The sequence below is a fragment of the Lissotriton vulgaris genome, chromosome 8 (assembly GCF_964263255.1).
Source record: "Lissotriton vulgaris chromosome 8, aLisVul1.2, whole genome shotgun sequence".
NCBI lineage: Eukaryota > Metazoa > Chordata > Amphibia > Caudata > Salamandridae > Lissotriton > Lissotriton vulgaris.
In genome coordinates, this window is record NC_141696.1 from 1,221,920,511 (window position 1) to 1,221,933,729 (window position 13,219).

The 13,219-nt window shown below is 41.6% G+C and overlaps 1 protein-coding gene across 1 annotated transcript in view; it reads left to right on the plus strand.

Annotated features, from left to right (window-relative positions):
• Nucleotides 1-13,219, plus strand: part of LOC147698516 (putative tRNA methyltransferase 9B) — a 195,745-nt gene that overhangs the window by 96,726 nt on the left and 85,800 nt on the right. Inside the window, exon 4 of the mRNA XM_086935115.1 lies at nt 10,216-10,416. Coding sequence (XP_086791241.1) covers nt 10,263-10,416 — 154 coding nt within the window. The 5' untranslated portion in view covers nt 10,216-10,262. The remainder of the gene's footprint in view (nt 1-10,215; nt 10,417-13,219) is intronic.

The following is a 13,219-nucleotide window of genomic DNA, read 5'->3' on the forward strand; positions in this document are numbered from 1 at the left end:
TTCTGGGACTTATCTGAACTTTCACACTCCATGCACGATCTTACAAATCTTTATTTCAATGTCAATTTTTGGCCTCCAATCCAATCATTTGAGATTCTGCTTGGTGCATGCTATACCACCATGTCCTTCATGACAGAGTGAAATAATTATATTTCTTACTTTGTGCAGCGGAATTACTTTGTCACCTCTGACTGCAAACATACTTTCAACTCCTAACTCATTGCTGACTTCCCAATAAGCCTTCATCTCTCCAAGAAGCTCCGATTTAACATATTCTCTCCTTTCATTTTCAATTCTGACTTTAACTTTCTCCAAAATGTCATCCTCCTCCTGTGCTTTCATCCACTTTTCTTTTTGTAATCCTTCGATTTCGTTGCTAGAAAATATTCCATCTATGCATACATCATTCCATGGACTAGCATCCACCTCCCTAAGAGGCAGTGACAACCTGCTCAGGAAATCTGCTGTAACATTCCTTTTTCCTGGCACATACTGTACCTCATATACAAATTCCCGTAAACTCATAGAAAGTCTTGCAATTCTTACAGATTTTCTGGACAAACCCTCTATGGTTAAGAGTTTTGTCAATGTCTTATGATCAGATCCCACAATCAACTTCCTTTGCCACTAAAATTTGCGGAAGTGCTCTAGTGCCCAGGTTTTCCTCTTAATCAGAGTAATTTTCCTCTGTGGGAGGCAGTGACCTTGATGGAAATGCTATGACATTTTCTGCCCCTTGATCATTTTATTGGGGAAGTACCCTTTCCAACTCATTTCCACTGGCGCCCGTGGGAACAAAGGTTGCAGCAGTGGGATTCAAAGCCTGTAAAATGGGAGCCTTACTGATTGCAAGCTTTATATCCAAGAATGATTTTTGGCAATGAGTAGACCGTTCAAATGTTCTTTTATCCTTTAACAAAGCTCACATCTCATGAGTTTTCTCTGAGAATTTGTCAACAAATTTTGAATAGAACTCCTCCAAACCCAAAAATGAGCAGAGCTCGTCCTTGTTCCTGGGTGGTGGGAATCACTTCCATTAATTTCTCCTTGGGCTTTATTCCCTTAACGCTAATTTCCTGTCCTGAATAGGTGATTTTTCTATCTGCAGACATGCATTAACTCATCTCTGCAGTCATACCTTTCTTCCAATATATGGTTAGTATCTTTCTTAAAATGTTATCATTGTGTTTCCTGGTTTTGCCTATTATCAAAATATCATCTCGGAAAAACATCACCTCTCGAATGTTACCAAAAAGCTGTGTCATAAGTCTTTGAAAGAGGGCTGATGCCGGCGTTAAACCGAATGGCATTCATCGGAATTGGTAAAATCAAAATGGTGTGCAAAAGCAGTAAGACATTTACAATTGGGATCCAATACTACCTGATGATATGCCACTAATATATCCAATGCTTAAAACAACTTTGCATTCCTGGTTAATGCCAACATTTCATCTGTGCGGTAAGGGAATCTGGTCCACAATAACGATGTTATTCAGTCCCCACAAGTCAACACACAAACTCACTCTACCATTGGCACGTCTGGCTACCTCCAATGGAGAAACCCATTCCAAGGCTCTATTGGCTCAATAATACGTGCTTTCAACACCTTCTCTAAGTCCACTTTTCCCTCATCTCTTACAATAAAAGGAATATTGCATGCTTTGTAGACCTTAGGTGTAGCATTTTGTTCTGATTATAATCCCTCAAATTTGCTAACCTTCCCATTAAAAACTGATTGGAATACCTCCAAAACCACTTATTGGTGTCTTCTTCTTCCCAAGCTATTAATACATGTTCAAGACTGTGTGGGTGTTAAATTATTTTCATTTTCTCTTGTCTTTCCACCCCAGAACCCATGGTCCCTTTTTGGACACCTAAAATGTACATAGGGCATATCAACATTCAAATCTAAAAATAAGTTGTATTACTCCAAATATCTCCATCTTTTCTACTGTATAGCTTTCAGGATTTATATCAGAAGGTTCCAACTGATCCCCTTACTACACCGATGAAATGTTTCAGCCACACACTTTCTGTTATAATTGTGTAAGGTGAACCAGAATCCACTGCCACCTACAGCGATATACCTCCAAATGATAACCATCAAAGAGGCTTGTTTTCTCCTTCGCAATAGGTTTTCTAGACAAGCTTCTTTTTACCATCATACCTTGTACTTACATCATCAACACTCTTGTCCGAGGTAGACTGTTCCTCGTCACTCTCTTTCACACATGCTACTTTCCCCTTCCATTTCGTTTAATCTTTAAATTTGCACACTTTATCAAAGTGCTATTTTACTAAATTCCATACACTTGGCAGTCTTAGCCGGGCACCTGTCAAACCTTGTTGAATGTGCAGTGCTGCCACAACGATAACAAGCATAATTAGAGTTCCCTGCAGTGTCAGGGTGATCGCCTTTCTTTTTCTCCATCAGGTTAGGCTGACCAGGGTTCTGTATAAATTCACTTTCCCCTTCTGAATTTTTTTTAACCGTATTTCCTGCCACTTTTTCTCTTATGCTAAAGTTACTGTTGCACATTGATCAGATAATTCAGCTTTCTACACAATTGCCATGATATCTTTATGGCTAGACTGTCCTTTCACACAACTTATCCTGAATAGACATATTCTTTGTATAAATAACAATTCGATCCCTCACAAGCTCGTCATGAAGTGTACCAATTCTCCACGAAATAGCAATTTTTTCAACGCAGAGACATTAGGCATCATTAGGATGGCCGGCGGGGGTCCCTTGGGGGCAATTAGTATGCGCCCGCCACTGTGGCGGGCGCATCCCGTATTTTTAACTAGCTGAAAGCACCGCCCGCTGCAATGCTAAAAATACATGTTGTGCTTTTCAAAGCACAACGTGACAGGCAACGCGCGGTGCCTGCCACGTTGTTATTTGAAAGGCAGGGGGGTACCATAGTACCCCCTTTGTGCACCACCCCCACCCCCTGGAGTCCATCGGGGCCCGCAACGTGCCCCTTAAGCAGACTCTGCATGCCTTTCCCGCCACTATAAGGCATTCACATATGCACATTGTAATATGGCTACACCGCCACCATATTGAACCCTTTTCCGCCCGGTCGACATGTCGACCGGGTAGAAAAGCGGCGGACGGTCTTTTCGTCCGCCGTGGACCCCCAGCCATTATAATATGGCGGGGGGTCTTTTCTACAAGGATGGCGGGCGGATTGCCACCGCCGGGCCGGCGGTGACTACTGCTGATCCGCCCGCAATCCTAATGGGGCCCATAGTCTTCAATGGACTTATGTTTTTTCTTGTTTTATTTGGAAAAAAGCATGTCTCATTACAGCTACACTCACTGTTGGTGAAAAATGTTCATCTAAATCCAACAATGCTACCTTAAACACATCCAAATCACCAGATCGTTCATGCCTTCAAAGTTGATTGTAAATTTGCATACCTTTCAGGTCAAAACAATACATTACAATTCTTTTTTTCCTTTCTGGAGAAAAAAAATCATTGCAGTCCTCCAAATTGGTAATTTAATTTAAAAAGTACATCTCCATTCGATCCACTGTATAATCGGTTTACCCGGTGACGATAACAATTCCCTGGGTGAATTTAAAGGCAGTGCTGAATGCCCAGTAGAAGTACCTCAGTGATTGCATGTCATTCAAATTCCACAGTACTATGAAGTTTCAAAAGGAAGACAGGTTCCTCAGCACTAAGGATTTATGAAAAAAGGCAAAACACTATAGATTAAAATGTCTCAAAAATAAAAACAAAAGAGTACTTACAAATGATTTACAAAAGCGCAGAGCGCTATAACACTTTTTTCTTTAAAATGTACTTCTTTGTCGCAACTCGGACAGAAAATAATTGTAAATATCATAAGCCCGTTAAAAACAAAATGAAGGTACGTCAGGGTTATGATCCTGCGTGAAGACCTGATGGGTTAGCACTCTAGTATTCCCAATGACGTGCAGGCAGATATGTAGCACAGCCTTTGCGTCTGGAGGACGGCTGGAACACTGGGCTCTTCACATGGTGTTGCAGATGCACACCACGATTTCACTGGAATCTTCATGTGGGCACCATGTCTTTCAGATCCTCCCACAGCGCTCTTTACCTCATGATGGAACTGGTGGAACACTCTGCTGCCACCCAACAGTATCCTCAATAGTGATTTTTGAAAATCGGGTACGCACACCATTCAACAGCCATGGCTCAAATACCAAAGACCATATTGCCTAAATTAGAAATGTAAAGATTCCACCTACACGATTTTATGTCCATAATGTGATAGACCCAGTCACAGGGGGCAATAAATGGCTTTTTCCCCCAAAAAATAATCCGCCTCAGCAGTTCACCATTCAGATACAAACTTTTTTGCAAAAGCGATAACTTAGAAATGTCATGGGTTCACGAGGTTGCCTAGCTCATTGTCAAATTCTGTAGTAACTTAACACTTGTGCGCATTCTGTCTTTATTGGTGACCTCGTCCAGCATGGTGAACAAGTAGAAGCACAGTACAGTATAATCGGTCATCCACATTCTACATCCTAACATACATTCCTGCAACGTCCTACAATTCTAATTCAACATTCTACATGGCAATCCTAATTCTAAATTCGACATAACACAATACTACCAATTAACTACAAACACCTTTGGAAATGGTAAAATCCTATACATATTTAGGAAAAGTATTTGGTCAAAATATCAATAGTAGTTCTATAATTTAACACATTTAAGGACATAAGACCATGGGGCATGCAACTGTTTTAAATCAATTATATAATTCCTCTGGGGGAAAAAAGAGACATTTAAAAAATGTACTAGAAATATAGATCACAAAAATCCCTTCAACCCTTATATATGCTCTTGATATACACCTAAAGGGCAATGGTAATTTTTTGACCTCTATGAAGGGAAAATTGGCCTCAATAAGCCAGTCGGTCTCCATTCAGTCAATGCGACTTGAATTTGACCTTACGAGTTTCTCTGCCTCAGCAATGGCAAATATAGTGTGCTGGACCTATAGCCTATGCAACGCAACAGAAGGCACACTTAAGGACATTTTGAGGCAGGAAATCTGTACAGCAACGGAAAAAGATATAACGTTTAATGAAAACCTGAAGTGTAAAGTGCAATATCTATCCACCTGGTGCTGTATTAAAGGGTGCGCCTGGCGCAATCAAGGGAAATGCGTCCTAATGGAATGATTGTGCTGCCCCCAGGGCATACGCGAACTCGCTCTTCCCTCGGGGCAGTGCATTCAGGTGAAAAACAGAACTGCTGCTTTGCAGCCCCTCTGTTTTTTCAGTGTAGGCAGCAACCCGCCTGCTCTTTTAAGGGAGATTAGAGATCCCATTGTAGGTGGATGCAGTGAGTGACTGAACCCGCCTGCAAGGGGATGTCAGTGGAGGGCCATAGGACCCCCTATGCCCCTTCCAGAAGGCTGTGATCAGTTGGTGAAGTGACAGTGCACCTCCTGATAGCTTCTTTACCTCTGTATCCGCGTCCATAATACAGCACGGGTGCAGAGGCAAAGGCATTCCCTCAGTTACATGGGGCCACGCCCCCTTGCAAATGAGGGAACGCCCTCTGATGACATGTGCGCCAGCGCTATCTGTATTACAGAAGGTGATGCAATAGCGTCTGTGGCCACTTCTGCAATACCAGAGTGCTCAGGGCATGCAAAGAAGTTGAAAACCCCCCTGGACGCCAGCACAAATTAGGCTCTGTTTAAAAAAACTCAATCCTGAGATAGTCATCTAAGTGACACCAATCACTGCATGAAGTTAAAATTATGCAAGTCTTCGTTGGCTGCTTGGACGAAATATATATATAAAAGTATCTATCATTCAACCTAGAACATGGGATTAGACAGGCAATATTGTTGCTTGGGTTAGGGGTGCTTCCTCTCAATGCCTACAAAAGCTGCTGTTACAGTTCTACAGGATTGTGTGATCTGTGTCAGGAAGAAACCCAGGATTTAAGAGTTATAACCGACTCTCAGCAGTGCACTGCCGTTTTAAAACTCCATTATGATTTACTTTCAGGATAACCAGTACAGATGAAATGTTAATTTTTAAGTGTTATAGGGCCATACGCATGAACACAGTTTTCCATAGACATAGAATGGGCAAAACCCTTTGTTGCATCTGGCCCAAAATGTATTCACATTTTTTTTTTGTTAAAGATATGTATTCACATTTTTAAATCTTTTCTGAAATTGTTTTGTTTTATGTATTTGCACACCTGATTTTACAGTTTGACTCTGGAAATATTAATACATTTTACATTGTTGTTCCTTATCGGGGTTTAAATCAATACAAACGTCTGACTTGAATTATTATTTTTCAAGTGATGGAGGGAGGCAGATATATTGGAGAGGTGCTGATACTCATGAATTACAGCTCTTTAACAAAGAATAATGAAGATCAAGCACCCAAATGAATGTCTGTAAAGTCTGAAATGTAAACAAAAATAAACAAAAATGAAATGTAAACAAAAAATCTCCAGTGCTACAGTTATGTTGCCACTATTTTCCACAGGTGGAAGCAGGAGTACCTGATAGATTGTGGCTCAGTTTTGCCAGCACCGCTCCTCCCCCTCCCCCCCCCCCCCCCCCCCACTACTTCTTCAGTCCTAAATAGCTCTTCAAGCTACGTTCCCTTTTTTGCTGCTTGCCAGAGTGCAGTCGAGCAAGGAAGAAGGCCTTTCACACTGTACACCTACTGTTCCTCCTCTGATTTACACAGCAGGGAGACTCCGACAACTCATTCATGGGCATTTTCTTTCTGCTGCAATCTACCAGGTAACAAGGAGCACAGCAAGGTACACTTACACCTGTTTTGTTAGTAATGCGAAGAGAGAATTTGCATGTTGTTAAAAAAAGCTCATTTGCAATTTTAATTAGCAGCCTTTTTACCGGGAAGAAAATGAATAATTCATAATACTGTACTTTAAAGTAGACTGTCCTGGTTACTTACTTTGCAACTGTTTGTTGTACTTTCCACCCTCTACTGTAACTTCCCTCCACTCTTACGCTGCCAGTCTCAGGCACTATTGAATGCTATAAAAATATAAATTGCTTTATGTCAGACCTACTCGTTATGTGTCTGAATTTGTACTATTCACGTCTTGATTAACTCGATAGCCCGCCTATTTTTGAACTTTTTTACTTTCATGGACTTTGTAGATTGGATTTTGTTGCACCGTTCTTCTGGGTAAGGGATGGGGATCAGTCCTAACTGCAAACTGGACACAAACAGATGAATGAATAAATGAACAAAGTGAATGAGTCGAGTTTTTCTAAAGCGCTCTGTTGCCTAAGAGAAGAGTCTGCCCAAAAAAATGACATTCGAAAGTGATATGGAAGTGGTAAATTTTGAGTGAATTTTGGAAAGATCAGTAATTAGATTAGATTTCAGGTGAAGGGTATGCAAGAATATTGTTCCTCTGTTTAGCACCAAAAAAGAAAAATGAGCAGCCACCGGATTTTTACACTTGAGTAAGCTGAAACAGAATGTGATTGGCTGAAATAAAGGTGGCTGGTGAAGATAGGGCGGTCCTGTGGGATGGAAAGCTGAGTGTGCGAGGCAGACACTGACCTGTTGGTCAGAGACTGGCTCTTGGTGGGGAATGCCAAAAAACAGCAGCAGGCGACCTTTTGATCTACCTGTAATTTGGATAAAAGGCATTCGGGACGTCCAGGATGAAGTGAATTGCACAGTGCAGTGGTGAAATGATAATTCAAGGGATAACGTGCAGTTGAAAGTAGTAAAAAGAGTAGTAGAAACAATTGGAGGCAGTACATTTGATTTGAGAGGAGGAAGGAAGAATGCCATCCGAGATCAAGCTTAAGACGTCCACACATTTAGCAAGAATATTGAAAAAGCTCAGCTGTGGGCCACGAAAAGGGTGGGGAGCAAAGAGCAGAGGGGCAACCTATAGCAAGAATGTTCATCTCATCGGTGTACATTTTAAGAGTTGTATCAGCCAGTCAGTCTACCATTTTTGACAATCTGTTGTTCTGGTCCATCCATGCAATGCTTTTATTATCATTCAAGCTGATGGTGAATTGAGTGACATCAGCTGACAACATGAGTGAGATGCTAAAAGAATGGATGAGATCAGGTAACGCAGTAACACAGAGATTGAAAAGGATAGGACTCGGTGAGGATCCCGAAGGCCTCCTCACTTGAGGTGGGTTTAAAAGCTCACCTGAATTGACCCGTAACAACAGATTGGGCATGTTAACACCTTAGCTGCTTTGGAACGTCCAGCTCCAGTGCTGAACGTTCCATTGCGCAGGTGCAGTTGGAACGTCCAACGGCTGACGGCAGCACTCCAGAGGTAGTGGTGCCGTCGGCCGCTGGACGGGCGCAGCGCTTAAGGGGTTAAGGGAGGAAGAACTGGAGCCAGACGAATGCAGAGTCTGCAACCGCAGTGCAGCTGGATTGCCCACATTAAGGAGCCGGACCGCAGTGTCAAATGCTGTGTAAAGGCGAGCTGCTTTATAAAAATGAATGAGTTCCACATTGATGTGCTTTCCAAGAGTTATAGTCCCAAAAGGCAGCAGCGAGATCAGTTACTTACCCTGGCTGGATCCAAAGGTGGCTTCTTTAAAAGGGGGTTTATGGGATTGTGGACTACAAATTACATCCAGAAATGGGCATTTGTTATTGAACTGTTTGTTTTTTTAGAAGGGAATATAGGAATTGTTTATGCCAGTTTTATGTAAATGCAGAATATCTAATGAGTGGGAAGCTTCTAAATATCATTTATATATGCAATTTGTAGACGTGACCTGTGCAATAGGTGTTTTTTTATTAACCAGCAACAAGGTATGGGAGAATTGTGAATGGAGCAGAGATATATGTATGCTCATTGGGAAACATGCAGTCTGGTATAAAAGGAACAATGACTTCTATGTTGACCAACAGCTATTGCATCTAAATCTAATCTGTTTTTTTATGTTTGCTATTTTATTTTCAATATGAAGTTTTATGTCCTAAATTATTGTGCATTTTATGACATGGATTTTAAGTGTAGAGTATTTTGTGTTCTGTGTTTTATGGACCACGGTCTAAAATAAAATAAAATTTATGATGACACCATTTGTAAGAATACATTAATTTAGTTCTGGTGGAGTGCGGTCCCGTCTCTCTCTGCAGATAATGGGAATCAATGAAATACAAATATGTGAATATTTATTATGATTATTTTGGAAAACCCGATAATGGCGAAACCGCTTAAGCTGGCTTTAGGGAAGACCTAAAAAATTCAGTCCCATACCCTTTTTTAAAAGGTATTTATTGTGCTAGTGGAACGTCTTTATAGCTCACCATGTTTTTAGGGCTCTTGCCATACTAGCAAATCAACTGCCGCTGTTATCACAATTATTTTGAGGGGACAGGTCATTCCCAACTTTAGGATAAGATTACATTTCAGGAGCTAAGTTAGTTGTGGTGCAACAACAAACTGTTTGCACATGAAGTGGGATTTTAAGTCTGGCTGTATTTTCCCATGCACTTGCCCATGTGCAACTTACATACATAATGTTATTAACCCACACCTTTACACAAGGTAAAAACCTGGCAAGGAACCGATTGGCCCGTTGTGTGAAATTCCGAGTTTTTCCCCCTGGAATGTGCTCCATAGTGCCAAATTCTTCTCTGGCACATCTTCGAGGGGGCGGGGAGGTAAATTAGTTCAACACTATTTTCCAACAGGAGTCTTGGCGGGTTTTACTTGTTTGAGCAAATAATGGGAGGCATGTAATTTGCTCATGGTAAAATAGGACATATGCAATAAGCGTATGGCTGCATATTGCTCAACTTTGAATACTGTTTCCGGCACAAACAGGAATTTGCACTTGAAAAGAATTAGCCTGATTGTTGTAAATCCTTTCGTTGACTGTAAAACTGACTCAAGGTTTCAATATCTAGGACTTTTCAATCAGTGGGCCTTCCTGTTTCAAATCAGAACATTTATGATAATGTCCCACTGACCATATATTTGATAGAACACAATTGTCAAATGATCTTCCTAAGCATCCTCCAAATCCTATAATTTACTCTGATACCTCTTAAATAGTCCGTGAAAATATATAGGAATTTCGAAAAATGCCGGCTTTTTCTGTTTTTGGATGACAAATTGACTATTTGCTTGGTTATGACTTAGTGCTTTGTCTCACTCTTCATTCCAACTTTCTACTATTACTTGTATCTTCAGGTTTTTTAAAATGAAGAAGTTTAAGTGAGAAGTCCCCTCATTTCACCATGGAGAAGGAGGCAAGTGTCCTGGAAAGAGACCATGTTCATAGTGTCTATGAGAAGATTGCTCCCTACTTCAGTGATGCTCGCTATAAAGCTTGGCCGAAGGTCCAGGAGTTTGTGCTAGCCCAAGAGCCAGGAAGCTTGATTGCGGATATCGGTATGTTTAAAAAAAAAAATAGTTTTACCTTGTAAGCAACCTGATGTTTTGAACTTCAACACATTGCATGCTGATCATCCACTAACCAAAGTGTAACAATAGGAGTGTTTGCCACTGTTTCAAACTCTTATTCATCTGGGAACATTGTCAAAATGTAGTAGTTTGGTTACTGCAGTGATGTTCTTAAGGATATTATCAAACCCAGTAACTGCAATGGGCCAGACAGGGTTCTCAGGTGTTGCCCTCTGTAAGCAATTTCAGGTACTCTGTGGGCTTCCCTCCAGTTTTAAGGTGTTGCTGCTAGAGCTTTGTTATCATTGTATCAAAAATATATAAAGATGTACAGAAAGAGTGGGTTTGGGATAAGACCTCTTCGCCCACTTTGGTCTTCAGTGTGTTTTTCTGGTTTGCCATTGGTTGGATGGACTTGTCTGTCGAGGCGATGGCATTTTGAGAATGGTAATATTGCCCCATTTGTGTTCTCGCTAGATTTTGGTGATGAGTTCAAGAGGTACTATTGTTAAACTGCAGGTGCAAGATGTAGCTTGAAACTGATAGCTAGGAAGTGTTCTTTGATGTAATTACTTTGCTGGTACATGGACAGTTTAATTATTGGTTTATGGGTTTACTTCTTGCTGTTTGGGTGCCGAAGCTGTCATAAAATAAAGTCACAGTGCTTTTCACTTTATTCACTATTTGTTCAATTTGTTGCCATGAGAGCATGTAGTTGGATGTATGACTTTTCGCTAAGTAAAAGTGGTGCGCAGACAGGCTTTATTATAGATGGAATGACAATACTTAACTTTGTCAAAAGTCTCAACCGTGCAGTGTTTTGCCATATTTGTCTCTTAAGTTTACCACTTACAATGCAAACTTAATCTTCTATCTAGATTTCATAACACTGTTCTATGCTTTTGCAATCTGTTCTGCAAAGGAGGCCTTATTAAATAATTTATTATGATGATGATTATTAATAATAAGGAAAATCACATGCGTATAAACAACTCCTCTACCAGCAATAAAGTGCACCTTGTCAATAACCACACGTTTGCTCTTTGATTTTTAATTAAGTATGCAATTCTTAAATAGCGCAAACATTTGTATATCAGACAAAAATGTTATGTGTAGTTTATATATAGCGCACAATTCACTGGGGAGGAAATCCTGGCCCTGAAGCAGATGATGTATGGGCTGTGAGGGCTGGGTAAATAGAGATGCAGGGGCAGATGGTTAGAGGATGTAAGAGCGAGGTAGGAGAAGGCACAACTGCTGGATCTGGTTATGCATATGCAGGGGTGGGGGAGGTGCAAGTAGGAGTCCAGCAGAGCAGAGGTGTCTGGTAGGTTTGTGGAATCTTTTGCTGTTGTTGAGGTACGCAAGATGCCAGGGGGGTGTTGGTCCATGTTCAGCAGGCAACCAGGCGGAGTCCCAGAGCGAGGGGTCTTTGCTGAAGATTGATACTTCTGACTTGTCTGTGTTAAGCTTAAGGCAGTTGGTTGTTTGTCCTGTCATGTCTTGATAGCTTGTTATCTTGGGCTGACCAGGTAGCTGATCAGGTCCAGTGAGGGTTCGTTTAGCAGATGTCCATTTCAGTGGCATGTTTAGTAAGGGAGCAAGTTTTGAGAAGAATGCAGGACAGGAAGGGGATTGGTATAATGGGTTGTCAGGTGTGTGTGTGTTGGGTGTATGAGTTGTCGTGGGGAAGTAGGGTGGGTGTGGGAGAGTGCCTTTGAAATGGCAAGTTGCACAGGAAAACACACCTTCAGTGTTGGGTGGGGAGACAGAGCAGCAGTTTTTGGAGATGTATACAGGGTTCTGAGCATAGAGGGTTGTGGTGGAGTAGTGACGGGGTCAGGGAAGTGGGTGGGAGGAGGGCCCAGGGTCCTGGTGCCGGGCACAAGCGGGGTGCAAACAGGCGCAGATGAGCTGCAACCTCCATTAAATGAAGGTCGTTTTGGCGGGAAACCAGTGATGTCTCTCCCTGTGTAGATGAATCATGGGAAATACAGTGATGTCATTTCCTCTTATGTTCTATGTATTCATAGAGTACATACTTCAACCTGGACGATGTCCTGGCACTGAAGCAGGAGCTGTATGAGCTGAGAAAGGGTCAGATCTTTTGAAGAGCCAGATATTCAGTTTCTTGCAGAAGTCAAGAACTTAGGAGGAAGCTCTGATGTGAAGGTTATTTCAGGCTGTAGAAGCAAAGGAGGAGAAGTTATGACCACCTGACCCAGTTCTCTGTGTGCAAAGGGTGAGGATGTGCGATTAGGAGTCCAGCTAAGTGGATGTGTCTGGTAGGTCTGTGGAAGTTTATGCGTTTTTAGAGTTATGTGGCGTGCATGTTGTGTGAGGTTTTCTAAATGTACACGCAGAATTTGAAAACTTCTCATTTGTGGATTGGGAGACAGTGGAACTCTTTGAGGTTCAGGGTGATGCGACTTCAGAGTGGGAGGCCTGGTCGCAGAGTTTTTTATGGTCTGGGGACTTCTAGTCAGGTGAGCATTGATTCCATCATAGAAGTAGGTGCAGATGAAATATGGGAAATTCAATGATGTAGCTTCTTGTGCAGATGGATGATCGGAAACGAGTACTCTTGCTTGGGTTCTTCTTTTAAAGGCTGTTTTGGCTAAAAACCAGTCCCCCCATACCTGACCTCCTACATCAATAGCTTTATCTACCATATCTTCCTATCATATCAACCTCCCATAACCTACTATACCTACAATACCCCCAACCGGTGAATCCGCTCACCGCCAACAAAATGCTTATACATGCTGGGGTCTCCATGATGCAGGGGCCA